General features: G+C 43.2%; 1 protein-coding gene across 2 annotated transcripts in view; it reads right to left on the bottom strand.

Moving 5' to 3' along the window:
• The window catches only part of SVEP1 (sushi, von Willebrand factor type A, EGF and pentraxin domain containing 1), a 1471106-nt gene that overhangs the window by 371941 nt on the left and 1080536 nt on the right, over positions 1–18629 (bottom strand). For both annotated transcript variants that reach the window (XM_069630907.1, XM_069630908.1), the window contains exon 26: positions 7570–7771. In XM_069630907.1, the coding sequence (XP_069487008.1) occupies positions 7570–7771 (202 nt within the window). The remainder of the gene's footprint in view (positions 1–7569; positions 7772–18629) is intronic.

The raw sequence follows: 18629 nt of genomic DNA, 5'->3' as shown, positions 1-18629 counted from the left end.
TTCCAGGGTTAATTCCCCCACCGGAATTAGTGCCCTGAGCCATTTGCGGCGGTGCCTGCTGGGGTTGTCCCTGTGGCAAATTCCCCATGTTCGGTGGTTGAACCATTTGCTGTGCACCTTGCTGCAAGCCTGCCGCCTTCTGCTGCACGGTATAATTTTGTGCATTGCCCTGTTGCGGGATAGCAGGTTGATTCACCATGCCTGCCCCCATCCCTTAGCAGTTTTGCCATATGCTTTGGTTTCTGCACATGCGCGCCACATGTCCTGTCACTCCACACAGCCAACAAACTGGAGGTGGTCGGGCCATTTGTCCATTTAATGCAGCTTGACTGCCCATCTGTGCGTTCTGGACACCACCTTGAACATTCTGAAACCCTCCTTGGTTATTCCGAAACCCTCCCTGATTACTCTGCCATCCTCTTCCTCCAAAACCCCTTCCTCTTGGGTAAAATCCTGTGTTACCCTGATCATTCTGTGATAAGTTAGTCACGTTTTGTGCACTTAGCTCGGCTGGGCTGGTGAGCATGGCTCCCTCAAGAGCATACTTCGAGAGCTTCCTTTGCACCAGCTTTGCCTCCTCTCCCTTACGCGTTGCTTCCTTCTCTCGATTCTTTTCTTGCAACAATCTACAGTAATGTGCCATTGTCAACTGGTTTTCGGCCCATGGTTTAGCTTCTATTCCCACCAATTTCTTGAGCTGTTTTGGCACCGGTTCTGGTAACCCTTGGCACAATATATGGTAGAACACATTGATGGATTTCGTCCAAGATTCATGCGTTCAAGCACCCATGCGTCTTGAAAATTCTGGATATAAAGCAACGGATCCTCTGATTCTTTCATTTTTTGAGTCATTATAGCTCCCATATCAGATGTGTCTGGATATAGCGTACGCAGTGCTTTCCACACTGCTGCTCTACAGTTATTAAATGGCGCTCCATCATGGGAGGTGTCAGTTATGGTTACTCTAAGGTATCCCGCCCTTTTACACATGTCGTCTGCTCTTCCACCAAGTATAGCAATTAGTAGCCCCTTTATGTCCCCTATGGCTAGGGTGACAACCCCCGTCATTTTCTCTAACTCGTGTATCCACTTCCCAGCTCCCAATGTCAGCATTGGAAGCTTATTTTTCAGGTTTTCTCGGTCCATATGCGGCCATGGGATATATTGTGGTCTTGCTCCCCCCTTTTCTAGCGGTGGGAATTGGAATGCACAATTATCCTTCTCCTTCCCCGTACCTCTCCGGTCTTTCACCGGGATGGCGTCCCCGCCTTGCCGTCTACCTGGCAATGCCCTCAACCTGTCCGCATAGGCAGGTGCTGACGTCCCCCTCTGACCGTGGCTGCTTCTTTATGTCGGCTGGACTGTCCAGCGGGCATCGCCGTCCTACTTGTCGATCCACTAGCATCTGACTATCGTACCTCTCGGTCCCTTGGGAGCTGTTTTTCACACCGTCTCCCTGCGTCATGTGCCACTTCCTCCGTTTCCCCACCGGAGTCAGACTCTGAATACTCCCAGTTTACACAACTTCCTGCATCATCTTCGTTCTGCCCAATTTCTAGCCTATCAAGGGACATTCCCCTGCTCCCACTACTTCGGGTGACATCCTTGGTGTCATATAGCTGAGTGCTCTCTAAGCGCTCATCTTCCCCTCCCCCTTGGGAAATTAGTTCCAGCCCCATCTCATCATATATTTTATCAATCGTTTCCCCGATGCTTCTGGTGTCGAAGTCATCGTCAATATTTGTCTTGCTTGTATCTGGTACTGCATCGCTTGCAGGAAAGAACTCTTCTATGTCTTACCAGTCTACAACAGGATTGGGTTTAATGACTTCCCGTCCAATACTCAAGATCTTGTGCCCTCTGTCTATGCTTGCGTTCTGCTTCCTCATTTATTTCTTTTTGCTTCTTTGCTTCTTCTCTAGCCATATCTACTTCTCTCATTCATTCGTTTCTACGTTCCTTTGCCCTTCTAATCTCCTCATCTTCTCACTTCTTCACTTTCTTTTCGTGCACTCTCCTTTCTTCCTCCAACTTTACCATGTTCTGCCTGTACTTTTCATAGGCAGCGTATTGTGTGCGACTGAGCGGTATTCCCTGCTCTTCGCGATATAGTTGTTCTCGCCTCAACCTATCCTTCTTTCTTACCCTCTCGTCTCTCATGTCCTGTTCTTTCTCCTTTTCCTTTCTTTGAGCCTCATCAGACTGTTCACTCGGTCTTACGTCATCACTTCCTTTTCCATCTAATTTCAATAATATCTGTCCTTTCATCCATTCGTCTTTTGCGAGTGCTAACTCATCACTTCCTTTCCGCTTTTTTCCCTCTCTCTCTCTATCGAGAGGTGCACTAGTCTGTGCCTGATCCTTTCTTCCATCGCCACGCCTCTCCTTGTCCCTCGGGACTGTGGAGGCCAAATCAATTTCCTGTTCCTTCTCTTTCGTCTCGTCACTACTGCATGTAGGTGACTCATATGCGGGGTTGCTATACCCTGTGGCTGCTTTGAGCTCTCTCAACGGGTAAAGGCTCTCTGACTTGTTTTCCTCAATGACTGGTTCCGGCGGGGCTGGTGGCACGGTAGGCATCTCACCCCCCTCCGTACATACATTTAATATCCAGTCTGCGGGTGGTTCTTCTTCCTTCGCTTGCTCGAACATTTTCCAAAGTTCAAGAACAGCAAGGCGTTTCTCAAGCTTCTTGCCGGTATAAGTGGTGTGTAGAAATGTTGTCATGTGCTGTAAAACAGCCTTAGACAGTGACCCATTATGGTGCCAAGGCATAAACATCTTATTGGCGGTACCCTTAACCCACTCCTGGCTGTATTTTTTCAATTTTACTACATGCTTGGGCAGCTGCTTACATAAATGCGCAAGTGGGGTAACTTCTTCCATTCTTAATTTTGTCACCAACAATATTCACACAGTTCTTTTAAGCTTTCCACCAGTATGAGCGAGCACCACATACTCAAGCTCCAATCCAACCTTTTCCCGCCAAATTTTGTATCAACAATTTACTCAAAACTCATCAATTCAAAGGCGATTCCCTCTTAGTTACGAAATCGCGTAAAGCAAAATACATTGCAATCAATCAACATTACAATAATTTCACATTTGACATACACAGGACATATACGACAGACTAGACAGACTAGACGGACGCCAGCTGGTCATACATATACCTGCCTTCTAATCACTACCCCACCATGGGATTTGAACGAACCCCCTTAATTACGTCTTTAAATGTTATCATAGCCTAACTGTCCCCCCTCTGTGGGCTCTGGGTTCACGTTCCTTCTGACCACTCTTTAAAGCGCAGGAACAAGGCAAATCTTTACGTTTTTAGCTCAGGTGCCCCCCCTGGTATTCCTTACGTTTTGTTCTTCTCGGGGGCCCCCCCGGTATTCCTTACGTTTTCACTTCAGGTGCCTCCCTGATATTCCTTACATTTTTACTTCAGGTGCCCCCCTGATATTCATTACGTTTTTACTTCAGGTGCCCCCCTGATATTCTTTAAGTTTTTATTTCTTATGCTCGAGTCATTACCCCATATATATATATATATATATATATATATATATATATATATATATATATATATATATATATATATATATATATAGTCTTCTCTACTTCTATTTTATTGTTTCTCCACCACCCTCCGTTACCTTTTCCTTACTGGCTTTAATGCCTATACGACATTTGCCAAAGTAACGAGTTTTAATGCTTTACTCACCGATCGCACTGTTTCTTCTCTGGAACTTCAGGATCACCGCCCCTTCCTCTTCCTGCTTTTAAGGTTTTCGTCCGATCCGCTGCCCGTGGGAATGAGAAGGGTTATGCTTGGAAAGGTGGGTTCCTTCACACCCACTGCAGATTTTTTGAAATTTTTTACTCTATCATTGTCAACGGGAAGCTTCTCAGTCTACTCAGCCGGAATGGCGAAAGGACTTGTGATCTTACCGAAAGCCCAGAGTTACTTCATGCCTTCGGTCTAAGGGTGTCTTACTCTATATCAATCGATAATCTATAATCGATGGCCAAAACCATCCTCACGCTACTAAGTGTTCAAGAGGAGAGGAATTTGCTGACGGGCCCATTGGTCAGCACTCACCCTCTAGAACGTGTAAGACAAGATAGCTGCACCATGTGAGGACAGGGGGTGCAGGATTCACTTACTCCGACACGACTCATTGATGAGGACTCAGTAGTTTGACAAAGGGAAGTCCGTTCAATGATACATACATAAAACAGGGAAACAAATGGGAATCAGCTGTAGTGCGATCACCGGTCTCGCTCCGACTTCCACGGACTTTGGTAGAGCAGCAATTCTTATAGGCTAAAATCGTCATCACTGACGTCTAATTTCTATATAAAATCATCATGCAACGTAATTGGTTAGGAAAGGTAACTTAAGTACAGGTGCTATATCTGTATATAGAAATAAAGCGTGTGGATTGGATAACTCTTATCGGGTGGGCGTCTATGCCCATCCCTCTACAACACACGTGATTGACGTCACTACAAGTACAACGTCTCATTGGTTACAGTGTCTATAGGACCCTAGATTACATGGTCCATTGTGATTGGGCAAGTTACACCCCTAAACATAAATCTCCACTTTAATTAGCAGCATGCAGAATAGACACCCAGGTGCCTAGTGCCCCAAGATTCCCCCTTCCTCCTTTCCATCAATCAGTGTTTTAGGGCTATATGTCAATTAGTTGGCTAGGTATGGCCTCGGAACTGTAGCCTCTTATCGGGAAAAGTTATGGCATCCTCGGGTTCTGGATGACATCAGGCGGTGGTACCTCGTCGCGCCTGGCTGGTCATGTGTTGGTTCACCGTGAATCTGCTTCAGTTTCTAGCCTTTTGTGCATTTAATTCTGTGTCAGCCTAGCCACCTGCATGGGCCTCACTTATCTTGACCTTCACGGACGGGCTGGTATGCTCTGTAGTTGGAGTCTTGTGAGATCATGCTCTCCTCCCCTTCTCTGGTTGACCTCGATTTCCTAAGCATGAGTCTCCCTTTGATGAGTTTCGATTCCGCTCCTTCTCCTGTCTTTGGCTGGGTTTCGAAACTTTGCCTGTCAGGCCTCTGGCCGCCTGGGTACCTTTCTGCTTTTACAAAATGGAGTCGCACTTGTATAATGTGCCTTATTGAGGTAGAAATACGGTTGGCGCTTGCCGCTCTATCTTCTACTAAGCATTGCAAGCAGTATCAATTTCTTAGCATCTTGCGTTTCAAGCCTATTTACACACGTTTAACAGGACGGTTGCTTCCATCTTGTCTCGTAATACTGTTTCCTCGCGTTGTTACATTGTCTCCTCTCTGTGCCTATTCCATTCAATTTCGTAGTTACTCGCACTGGAGTGTTATCTTCGATAGCTGCTTTTGTTCATTCATGTATCTGTTCAGGCCCTTGTGTCATTTCCACTGGCCTTCCATTAAGGCTTTTGGTGTCTCCTCGTGGACCGTGTTTAGGTACTCCTCATTTCGTATCGGAGGCTAGTATGGCTGTCTAATAGGGTACCGTGCTGCCCAGGGTTGTCTGATTATGGGTGCTTCAACCGGTATGGATCTTCTGATGTGTACTGGGCAGAGTCCCAGTGCAGCTCTTTGTAGGTCCATTTGCTCTTTATACGTCACGTGCCTTGGCGAGTTCCTTCCTGGTAGCTCGAAATGGGGCGTAGGGGTGCAGGTCATGTCTGGGGCCTCCTTTACACATTCTTTAATAGATTAAGTAGTTTGTGATAGGTATCCGGATCACCCCTGACATCTTGTTACCAACAATATAAACAAATCTCCTTGTAGGGACTTTTCATCAAAATGTATTTCACATGTTATATCATCAGTGATGTCATCAATGACATTTGTGATGTCATATTTGATGTCCTGGGTGTTAGTCTTAGCAGTGCACGGTGGTGGTGTGAGTTATGGTTGTTTAGCTTACCATAGTTGGCGAATTTCTGGGGTTTTTCAATTTTACTTGAAACCATAACGTCCCTTTAACAAAGTTTTTTCTTTGAATTTAATAGGTTTTTATTAGTGCAACTTACCCATAACGTCCCCTTAACAAAGTTTTTTCATTGAATATATATATATATATATATATATATATATATATATATATATATATATATATATATATATATATATATAAATCTCTATATTGTGGTAGATGCATTTCCATGTGTATTGTTGTTGCTCACTCATATTGTGAGTGTGTTGTATGTGCGTAATCAGCTCACTTATGTTCACAACTATCTTGTGCTTATTGATATTACATGCATATTTGATTCATGAGGTTGTTTTTCTTACTTATGTTTGGCGCATATTGTGTGCACATAGTATGCTTAATTGTAGTTTTAGCAGATATTTCATTGCATTAATGTTACTATAATGATATCATGTTATGCCTGTGGGTTGTGTACGTACTTTAATTTTCAGTGTATGTATGTGAATACGTTCATTCTGTAAGATATATTTTGGTTAATGAATGGCTACTTCAGCAAGTGGGCATTACTAATATATAGGGTTTCTGGTTTTCAGTGTTTATGTTTGGTCAATTTCAGTGGTGTTTTTTCCAGTGTTTTCACAAAATATAAACATCTATGTACATCAGTATTTATAAATGTTTGGAGGAACATAATTGAGCACATTATTGTTTCTCTAGTCTATAAGAAAAACATGCATTCATCAACGTACCCACTTTATGGAGTAGAATCATCACGGGGCATGCAATCTTCTCAGTGGACCGGCTATTGAGGGAAAAGTCTCTCAAAAGGGGAAGTGAACATAATGTCTGTGAGACAAATCTGTGGACTATGCAATGTCTGAGCTACCGTGGTTTGGTTATCCCGGGGATTAGCCAATATGAGTCACCTTTGCGCTCAAAAAGGTTAGTAATACAAATTATTGCATGCATCATTTCTGAGTGAAGGTTCAAAGTAACAAAAATTCGATGCACACATGGATTAATCATTGTCTGGCAATGAGTAACTCTGACGGCTTTAGGAGGCGCAGCAATAGATACTGTAGGCATATGTCTAAATCTGCCAACATCTTTAGTATTGCATACAGCGACGGAATAACCCCAACCCAAACATTTCCACACTGCTATGCAAACTAACTGCCTTTCCCACCTCTCCTGTTTCTGCCTTCGGGATCACTCCATGTAAAAGACTGCCAATTTTAAAAACTAGCATGTCCTTGGGTTCATTTCACTAACATATGTTCTCACTCTTACACCTTCACCACATGCTATATATCACTCTTTCAAGTAATGCTCTTATGTAAAATAGCTTTCCCTAGGACTGCCTGTGTTCTCTGCTATTCCCCTCTTAATACGCCACTCTCATTCAAAATAACGTGTGTGTGTATATGTGTGAGTTGCACTCAGAATAGTGTTTTTTGTTTTTCTGAAATAGTGTCACATGATATGAAACAAAAGTCGGAGCTTTGTAAAAGGGGCAAAGAAAACATGTTATTCAGTGCCACAGAATAGATGGTGTCTACCTTTCTCTAAATTTCACGGCAGATACAAACTGGAAAAATAGATTCTGATGCTCACTCACCCATTGTAATCTGTTAACAGAAATGTATTGTAGCTCCCATCCTCCACAGCATATGAAATGGGCGTTCCATAATTGATGGTGTCAGAAGATCTCATCCAGAATGTGCAGGTGATGGCATTCAAGTCTGGGAGGACGCTGTCAAGCAAGACATAACCATAGATGCCAGAAACCTCAAAATCCAGGTTGAATCCAGAAGATGGTTCTGTAACAAACAATGGAGCCAGTCAGCTAGTGGTAGTTTTAGCTCAACTGACGACTTAATTCCTGCTTTAATAAACTCAATACTAACATACTTCATCCTTAGCCTTTGGAGTGTACAGAAACACTGAAGAGGAAATTACATGTATTTTCGATGAAATCGGTATATAATCATTTAATAAAATAATTGTTCAGAAAGATAAGTGTAATGTTATTAATATATACAGTTATATAGATACTGGAAGTGATCATTAAAAATGTAGATTGCAAACATTTTAAAAGAGCATGGATACAATGTTAGCACAATTAATTATACATTTTTCTTTAATGGCTCTTTTGCTGAGAATACACACCATTTTGATTCTCAAAAAGTTCTCACCTCATGGAAAGGGTCACATGCAGGTTAAATCAATTATCTCTTTCTTATGTGAGCAGGGTTGGACTGGGGCTATAGGTCGTTCAGCCAGTTTTTCGCCAAGCCACCCCATGGCCGTTTTTTTTAGGTGTTTGTAGGTGGAAATTATGTTTGTAACTTAAGTTACTTTCTGGCGGCCCAGCAGCTCACCAGCAGAAGCGGATGTGAGCATTCATCAAAGCAAGGTAACACACGTTGTTTCCTTGCTTTGATGATTTTCTTTGTGTTGCATGCAGTAAGGAGGGGCCACTGTGCGGTGCTCATTGGCCTGCCTCCTCAGCCCAGCCTCAGGCCTTGGCATCCGGGGATGGCGTGGCTGCCCTGGTGCCAGTCAGGCCGCGCTCCTGTATGAGAGAAGTCATAAGTGCGAATTGTAACACCTCTGTCACCTGGTCTGGGCGCTGGGCTCTAGGCAGCCTGTGGGGCTAGGCCACTGCAGCACAAAATAAAACAGTACACTCCATTTAAGTTGCTTTCAACTTTGCAGGTGCCAATTTGTTGCACTTGAAAAGTTGAAAGCAACTGAGTGGCTAGGGCTGGGGACTGCCGAATGACAGCACAAGCCAATGAAATACAGTACAGAGTGATGGACACAGACTCTGCGCCGCCAGCGCCAGGCCTGGAGAGATCAGGTCAATTCCGTGGTGATGTGATATCTCTCTCTCTGCTTCTGGAGTCAGGATATTGGCCGCTTGGGCATTTTGGGCACACAGTCAGCTGCACACACGGAGGCAGTCTGCAGAGCGAATAGCGCCCGGTCCGCCACGCCAAGTTCTTGCTTTGGCACCTTGTGGCTCAGGCCACCCTCACAGCAGCAGCCAGTGCACAGCCGGCAGCAGTGGAGAGGAGGTGTTGTTGACGTCGTTTGACAGGAGGCAAGAGACTGAACATGCACATCATACTTTTCGATGTTGTAAGGAACATGGAGCCATTGTAGACCAATTGGCTAATACCAATTATATTCACTGGGGCAAAAGCTGAAATTACCACCCTGGCTCATTTCAAACAACGTGTCCTTTGTATGTATATCCTTTTGCATCGCCTCAGGATGCTATCCTCGCAAACACACAGAAGATGCATATTTGTCACTGCCAAATACAGGGAGCCCAACCTTTGTGTAGATCACCACTGCTCTCGAGGTTGATTTTGCATACGTTGCCCTTCATTGCGGCATGCATTTTAATCGCATGTGTACCAATTTGCTTAGTTTGCATCACATGCGCATTTTTACCGGGATTTTCAATCTTAGGTTCAACATTTTCTTTGGGTTTTTTCAAGTTGTAGAGGCCCAGTTTTGAGTTTTCACAATGTTGTACATCAGGCAGCGCTGTGCTAGCATTGCATTTCAGATAACATTTCCAAGCGACACCACATGTGTGCATTGCTTACTGTTAGCACTCAGCTTTGTTTTCAATATCGAATTCGCAGCCACTTTTTCCACCTGGCAGAGTATGTAACTGGGCAACTGGAAAGTGCAATGAAGCTGCAAGCCGACTGAAGACTTGTCCCCCAAACATAACAGAAATCCAGAACCCTGAGCATTTCTCTGCAGTCGGATCATGGCTTTGCTTCTGTACAATAACCTGAGGTGTGATCTGCGAGTTTAATTACCCTCAAATCTGTAGTAGCATCTTCTAGCCCAATAGGATATGGCATGTGCCAAGGACACGCATACATGGTTGAGAAACGCCATGGCAATAGACCCGTTAGAAGCCTTGGAAGCTAAACCTCTGCAATCGTGATAATAACACGTGTAAACCCGGCCAGCCCACATAGCAGAATGACCGATAATGAACACTTCAGTTAACATCACGGCAAATTTTGAGCGCAGTATGTAACACTTATACCAGCTTTTCAGCAAACCAAAATATGCGATTCCCTATCCCTCTTAGTAACTATACACCACACGGCTGAACACGCTGTGCAATTAAACCCATTTTTACCTGCACAGTGACCTGAATAATGCAGAGTGTGTAGTGTGTGTGAGGAAACATGAGAGAGTCTGCATGTGGAACCTGCCCTTCCACAAAGCTAATGCTACTTTGGTGTCGCTCTGAGAGGCCTTGCTCGCATGATGATTACTTAACTTCAAAGGAGCAGTTGACAGTCAACCTCCTACAATGTTGAAAGAAAGCTGAAAAGATCAATTTTAGAAATTAGCATGCGAACTGTACACTAGTGCTCTAGACCAGCGTTAAGGTCGGGTCCCGCAAAGGGACCTCGTAATTAGGCGCTAAGTGGTTAACGGCGCCGCAGCCTTTTACGGCGCTGTTAACCACTTAGCGCCTGGGTCGCAATGAGGCCCTATGTGTTTGGAAAAAGTGTTGTAAGATTTTTAAAGAATTGCAGTGGCTGGGAAGAGGAAATTCCTTTCGAAACTCTGTTCTGCGACGGTAGCTCATAAAGTGGCTTTCCTCATTAGTCAGTTGCGCGCATGGAAAATAATGTGCGCACAACTACCAACCGGTTCCGCACATAGAGAAAAATAATTAGAGGGAACATTGGTGCTCAGGTGAACATGCAAACTGTATACTAGTGCTCAGTTGAGCATGCAAACTGTACACTAGTGCTTAGGTCCGCCGGGAAGCAGAGCGTGGCCAAAAATATCATAAAATCATGCCCAAGTTTGCATCACAATCAACCTATGAAAAATAAGCTCTCTTATCTACTGAGTGGAGCCACATTTTTTTCTTGTTGTTTTAAACTTATATGATGTGGACATAGGAAAGAAGAACAGGCTGCAGTAATGGGAACTGAAAGTAATGGTTTAGACGATCAAGGTGCAAAATAAGCGATTCGCTCTTCGAAATGATGTGGCGATTTCATGTAGTGAGTGTTTTTTTATAGTATTCACGGTCTGAAGACGCATACAGGCCTAGCCAATGCGAGTCATGTTGTGTACTTTCTGTTTTTCTATGATGAATATTTTTCTTGAAGAGATGTTTTTCAAACTGGATTGGGAAGGAGGTGGAGCAATCAGTCTTTTCTATGTGGCAAATGGTGCATTACACATTCAAGTCTTGTGTTGTGAAAGTGCTGATGAGACTCTGGTTATCTCGTTCAGAATCATCTAATTCAGATCTGTTTGTTGTGTGTATCTGTGTGGTTGCTCACTTGCACTCTGTTCAGAATTCTGCCCTTTCTCGCCCACTGTTGCATGTTTATTACTGGGCACCTGCCCTGCCGTGCACAACAACCCGTTGCTGCCCTTCTGACATCTCAAAATGTCCGCACAGTCTTTGCCCACCATGTCCTCGAAGTGGTACCTAGTGCTGCGCAGCCTCGCTGTTCTGCGTCGGCCCCAACTCTTTGTCCGGCAATTCACGTACTCATTTTTTCTGTTACACAGCCCTTCTGCTTTGCTGCAGCTAAAGCGTCAACTTCTTAATGCATTTATTTGGCTGCAATTGTAAGACAGGTACCACTGTTACTATGTTGCTCTCTCATATCTTTTTTTCTCATTCATTACTCCTACTTTTCTTTCTTTTTCATACCTTCCGATACGAGGGTGGCCATCTTTCTAACACCATTTTGTAAAACACTTTCACACATGGCAATGAGTTCACAACATAATTCACTGTTGGCCCACCCACAATTGGTTTTTAAGATATTGGCAAATGACTTTCAATGCTCTAACATCCGGCTTAATTCCAATGCAAATGGTTTGCCCTTGGGAGGTGAAGGTCACGTTTTCAGATGTTAATCGCAGCACCCACAGAGGCCCAGTGTAACTGTAAATATGACCATCAGAACTACAATAACCAATCATTAGCATTGGAGTTAAGCTGGATGCTGCAGCGTGTAACAGTCCATTCACTGTTGGCACTAAATATGTACGTAATGATGAACATTGGGAAGTGAGTTTGACATCTTTATACTCCTGAACATCCTCTATAAGGGAAGGCACTGGCTCATACCTGCCCGGACCTATAGCACACATAGCTTGTACTCTTGAGCAGTTTCTGAGATGGGATCCATAGCATTTTGGTGCAGTGAAGCCTTTGTCACTGGTAGGGCAGAGGGCATATTTTCTCTCTCACCTGTTTGACAAAGGGAGACACATACTAGCACTGAAGGGAAGGGATTGCACCCCCATTTTGGGAACTTTGTTCATGACCAGACCCACTTTATCATAAGATATCCGCATAACTAACAGACAGCTGGTCTGTTTAAAAAAATAAAATAAAAAAAAAAGAATGTTATCACTTTCTCAAGTGTTTACACAAAACATAACATGTAACAGACACATTAACCCTCCATAAGTAGCATTTTCTGTAAAGTAGTGAATTGATGCGATTGATGGTTTGAGGGCCACTTTTTTGAGACAAAGGGTGGTCCACTTTTTTTTGGGTTGTCCGGGCCTATTTCTTGTCCCAGTCCGACCCTGTATGTGAGCACCAAGGCAATAGTTGATTTTGTGCGTTGAAGGTGTTCCTTATAGAAACCAATATTCAATTTTACTTCTTCTTTTTACCGTTTTAAACAAATGTTTACATTTTGCAATGGGCAGTTTTGAATTGTTTATATATTTGTTTATTTCTTTCATTTCTATTTTCGTACGTTCAATTGGTTCATTCCCAAAGCTACCAAAGTCTTTTTCAAGGCTGGTGTGAAAATCTGCAAAGAGCATAATAGATGTGTAAATAAAATAATACAAATGTTTATATAAAGGACCCCATTCTCCAAAACCTGGGCTCTGGTTCCAATTCATGTACAAATTACAAACATGTTTAAATCACCCATCGCGCTCGTAAAAGCCACCGGGTAGTTTCTAAGAATATACCTGTGTTCCAATTTATTTTCACAAGCTAGCCCAACCTAGCACATGATTAGCAAAATGATTTATGCTAATTATTATGCAATCTTACATTCTTGCACAATCACTGTAATGCAGTGCAGAACACATTTAAGCTGCAGCGTGCTTGAAGCAATTCAGCAGATCAATCGAGCACATCTGGAGTTGTTTTAAACTAAGGATTCACAATCATATTCAGATTTACTTGTTCATATCTGTAGGGTCTATGTCTCCACTCAAGGATTTGGGGCATACCAAGCCCCACACTATTTCCTGAAAGAGTGATTGAAGCCTACTCTTGAGGGGATGTTTCGGTGTGTTACATATTTGACCGCCTTCATCACGACCATGATATTGGATGGACCCTACATTGAAACAACAAATAGGATGTTGTATTAATGTGTACCACTGTTGCTAGAGACTGTCCATGTATTCTGAACAACTAAGTCAGAAAAATGGACCTTATTTGTCCAGCCATCTCTCAGAACCTCTGGTCACAAGGTACATCTAAAGGCTGAGCCTGTAAATCCCGATCCGACCTCTCTTCACCTGGAGATAGACCACAACATCTGCAAATATATACATTGAAATGTGCTGCTATTGCATATTACTTCATGCAATAACTATAATTGGCTTGTGAAAAATGCCTCTCATACGTGGTGTATTTCTTAAGTGGACGCCTGTGGGGTTTGGCGCCTCCCCTGGATGAGCAAACTGAAAAACACCTGCAATTAATTAGCAAGTGTTTATATATATGGACGCGAGGGTGCAAAACACTCCTGTATTTTAAACGTGTGTTATAACCTCACCACTTCTTACCTGTCAGTTATCTTTAGGGGCATGTTGCCTCCTGGGCATATGATCATTCTTACTCTGGAGTTTCTTCTACAGCCGAAGTGCTGCTACTTGGTACAGGCGGGACGTGGCATTCTATGAACAGAGAACGGATCTCTGTGTCAATGTTTACGTAGCATGAACACTGTCTCAAACCTATCCAATACTTTGTCTTATTTTGGGTACCATTGGAGTGCATATCCACATTGTGCAAAAATCGACTAAACTTGTGAACAACTGCCATGTGCATTTGGCGATGTGCAGTCAGTCTTGATTTTCAGGCTTCGCTAATTGCCGGAACACTACTGATACTGATGGTCAAGGAGGGACCTTCTGTAAACAGTGATACATATCCTTGTATTAATAATCTCGTGTCTAGGGCATTGTGCTGAGATCATAATGTATTCAATATGATTAGCGAGTTAGTTAAAAATGCTTGCCTAACACATTGTGTGTGTCTCCCAGATTTGCCTGCTGGTACTGCTCAATCGCAGCCGTCTGTGGACAGCCGCATATATGTTGTACCCGCATGGACGTAATCATTTCATGCAACACAGTGTGAATTCTAGCTGCCTATGTGAAAAGGCTAGACCATCACTCAACGATGCTGTGGCAGTGGATGTGCACATCCATTTCGTGAACTATGTATTTACACCCCATATGTTATTGTGCTCCAAACATCCCTGGGGCAGTAGTCATGCACATAGGAGTCTCGGTAGGAGGGGAAGTGTAACGCCCCTGATCAAACCTAGGTTTTGTTGTCTGGCTTGTATGCCTATGTTATTATGATGGCTGGACACCGTAGCTTGAGCATAGTGTCAGTAAGATGCACATGTGTATGGAGGAAAGCTGGTACAAGTGAGACAACCGTGCTCTGAAATACAAAACATAATGCATGACACCACTATCCTTATACTTAGACAATTTTAAACATACTCGCTTACGTACCATCCGTGCAGATGCATACCTAAATGTCTGTTTACAATATACTGTAAATGATTGTAATTCTGCAGCCCACGAGGGCTATAAAGCTACCTCCTGGTCACCTGCGAAGTGAGGATACACGGCATGATTTATCACACCACTGTCCTTTTCAATAGAGCATTTTTTTAAAAGGTACTTGCTCGTGTGTCAAACCAACTGGTGCATAACTACACGTCTGTTCACAATAAAGAATGCATTACATTATTGTCATCATCCAGAAGCCCTCAAGGGCTAAAAGGCTAGATCATAGACACTGCCATCGCCCGGGATTTTCTTAACTTGTGGTTTTATGTTCCAATGCTGTATATTAGATCCCACTAGCCTAGATTTGTCTTTCAATGTTCATTTTCTTACCTCTAAATGTCTTATCACATTGTGTACAGATTTCTTAACATACCACATGGATTCTTATGGTTTGAGTATGATTGTTGTTACTCTTTAAATCATGGATGGAAGTTCTTTATTGAGTCCTGAAATGCTGAAATGTGGGTGTTTGTTCGATTTAGCCACCTTCATTCTTTGTGTGTTAGAGCATTACTGCGATTCAATCAAGATGTAACCACATCGACCACCCACCAGAAGATGTCATCTGGTGTGCGGTGGTGTTCAAGGACATGTGCGACCAGCGGTGCTGATGTCCTCCTGCACCATATTCTCGACCTATGTTCTGTGATCCTCTTGTAGACTGGTCTACTTGTTTGTTCCTATGTATTTCTTGCCACACGCACATTCAATACAATAGATAGTGTTTAGTCTCTTGCAGTTGTTAAAGTTTTTCATCATAGCATCTAATGTGAACAATTTAAAATGTATGGAGAATCTGCATGCAGTGCGTGTTCCACATGGATAATGCCCAACCACTTGTCTCAAATTCCACAATGTTGTTTTGGCTGACTTCCTTTTGAAGTGTGAGTGGGTAAAATATTCCACGTTTTTCAATCCATTTAGGGCCGTCCTGGGCAATAGTCCATTAGGCAAGGCTAATCGGACCAAGGGCCAGAATATTTGAACCATGGGTCTGAACTGGGGAGTATTATGGCAATACATCAGTACACATGCCATCCTGCGTTCTATGTCAGGTCTTTCTTTTGGAGTAAATAGCACTTCCCGTGGAGTGAACCGTGCTCTTTTGCGTGAATGGTTGACCAGTTACTTTGGATCACCTCTTGCTTTTAATCTGGCACCCAGGTTGTTGACGTGAGTGCGTGGTAACTACTGAAATGTAATACTGTATTTCGATCTGTGATCTTTCTGTATAAATTGCCCTTCAGTTCGTTACTATCATTATAGATGTTAAGGTCTACGTAATTAATTGTCTGAGTATTGTGTTTGAATTGGATATGGGGGTCACAGTCATTGATCCACCCAAGAAACTTTTCCAGTGCGTTTAATGTTCCTTTGCAAATGAAGATGATGTCATTGATGCTCCTTCTACCTCTCTGTTTGCGTATGTTGTTGTGTAATGGATTGTCTTGGGAGTGTGTTAGGCAGAATTGCATGCAGTTCCCTCTCGGACCACCACATACAATTAGGACTAATGGTGTAAGCAAAACCAACCTTTGGTATAAGTCTGTACTAGACAGTTTTTGGTATCCAGCTGAGCAGCCAGGCTTATCTCAAGAGGGAATGTGAGCAGTAAAAGAGGTTACACAGAGGTCTAACAATCACAGTGGTTCAAGTAGACACTTACACTCAAGGTTTCTTGGTAAAACACTTATTAATTTATTACAGAGTCATTTAGAAAACATTCACTAGAACGAGGCAACTTAATATCATGCACAAACACACTTCAGTACCAAACCAATACGTTTCTGAGTAAATTAGGCTCCCCTGAAATAGGAGCAAAATGTCATTTCAGTCACTTTAAATAGGAGTACAAAGGCACAAGTTAATAAAATAGATCACAAATACTTTCTTAGGCAGTGCAAATACTTTTAGTTCACTAGAGGACTCGATTCAGTTCAATAGCCCTAGGCCAAAGTCAATGGACTAGTGTCTTGGATAGGAAAGAGCAGTTCTTGTAGTAAACGGTAAAGTCTTTGCCAAAGTTCTCAGAAGTAGTTTGTACAAAAAATAATCATATGTTGGGTCACAAGCTGATTAAGCCTGTATGTTGGGAAACTTTCACAAACTTTCACTGCAAGAGGTAAGCTCTTTCAATCGGGTTGGCACAGTACCTTAATATGAAGAAAGGAGGCAGCTGAAGACGTTGGTTCCTGGCAGTTCCTGCAGGTCTCACTGTTCCTGAGCCTCAGTCGTGGGGACAAGAGGTAGGACGTTGGGGGAATCCTGCACTGCACAGGGACTGGTCAAACAAGCTGGCAAATGGAAGATCTTTGGTTCGAATAGCTGTAGTCAAGCACACAAACTGGTGTCCTTCCCCCTGGTTAAACCTAACCAGCTCCGAGAATGGTATCCAGGTGGCTTATGAGTTGATTGGTCCCACCAACTCAAAGGAAGCAGTCGTCCTTGAAGGGGCTTCTCTGTCGAGAGGAACTTGGCAATTCGGACCTGCAGCAGGGCTTCACCGGGCAAACTAACGGTCCAAGAGTTGCAGCAGCCGTCCTCTTCCAGCTCATCTTCAGTTCTTTCGTTCCAGTGGTCAACTCTGCCCTTCAGTCTAAGAAACTCACCTTTTAAACAGGTTTCTCCCTTTCATTCCAGCCTAGCTGTCACTCAGCCAGCAGGGTGGCTGTCTTTGCCAGACAGTCAGCCAGCCAATCACGCCAGAGTGCATTTGGATTTCCTAGTTTTGGGCACCTCCCTCACCTTCTACCCACCCCAGACACTCAGGCGCCAGAGGCGGCCTTCAGTCCTGAAGCTCGCCAAAGGCGTAAGAACAAAGGGACCAAACCTGGTTTGGTGTGCAGAGATAAACTCTAGAAGGACTTTTCCAAAAAGAAACAGTGAAAAAAAAAGACCGGGACCTGTTTAAACAAAGCGGCTTAAGGCGCCATCTTGAAAACCATGGCTCCCGCGATTTTTAGCTACCGGTGTTCGTGGACGGGAAAAATAATGATAGTTCGTTGTAAAACCACTGCCACCAGCAATTTCGCTAGGAAAGGGTAGCATTTCACTGCTACATGAGTTTCTAGACACAGAGGGTACTAGGTAACCCCTCCAGCACTCTATCGGAAGATAGTGTGTGCTGGGTCTAGGAATTTAAAAAGACTAGTAAAGTCAATTTAACCTTACATTCTCTGGGAAACAGAGAAGGTATTTAAACCTTTTGGAAGTCTAAAAGACATCATTGTTTCACTGCACTGAAGGTGCTGTGTAACACTCATGAAAAGATGATGCCTATGGAGTTATCTAAAACTCCATAATTAAAGAACACAAGAGTAAAACACACATCAAAATACATGAAAGAGTGGGGAAAAAAGGCTCACACTTATTCCAGGTAAAAAAATCAAGTCCTCAATATCCAGCAAAGTTGCTGGGGGTCTCTAAGGTGAAGGGAATTAGCACATTTATGAGAATTCTCCCTAACAGAATATTTATGTCATTCCTCAAACCCTGCCATATATTATTCCCAGACTTGAGGCAACGGCAGCACCCATATCGGTCTCACAGACTTGTTGATAAAATGTACTGTCAAATATAAAGAAATTCTTGGTGAGAGCACATTTGTTACAGTAGGCACAAACATCAATAATTAACCAAAAATAGAAAATACAAACAAACATTTTGATAATGTGTGCCAGGTTTCGTTGAACAGTTAAACTGTCCCCACTAAGCCCTGCAGAGCCTGTCCACATCCCCTCATTGTTCCAAATATGGTCAGTTGCGTCCTAAGTGCAATTGCTACATTCTTGCAAAACACATGTAAAAACA

Source organism: Ambystoma mexicanum, chromosome 6q, assembly GCF_040938575.1.
Source record: "Ambystoma mexicanum isolate Mex_15411 chromosome 6q, UKY_AmexF1_1, whole genome shotgun sequence".
In the NCBI taxonomy this organism is placed as follows: domain Eukaryota; kingdom Metazoa; phylum Chordata; class Amphibia; order Caudata; family Ambystomatidae; genus Ambystoma; species Ambystoma mexicanum.
This window is presented reverse-complemented; position numbering and strand designations above follow the sequence as displayed.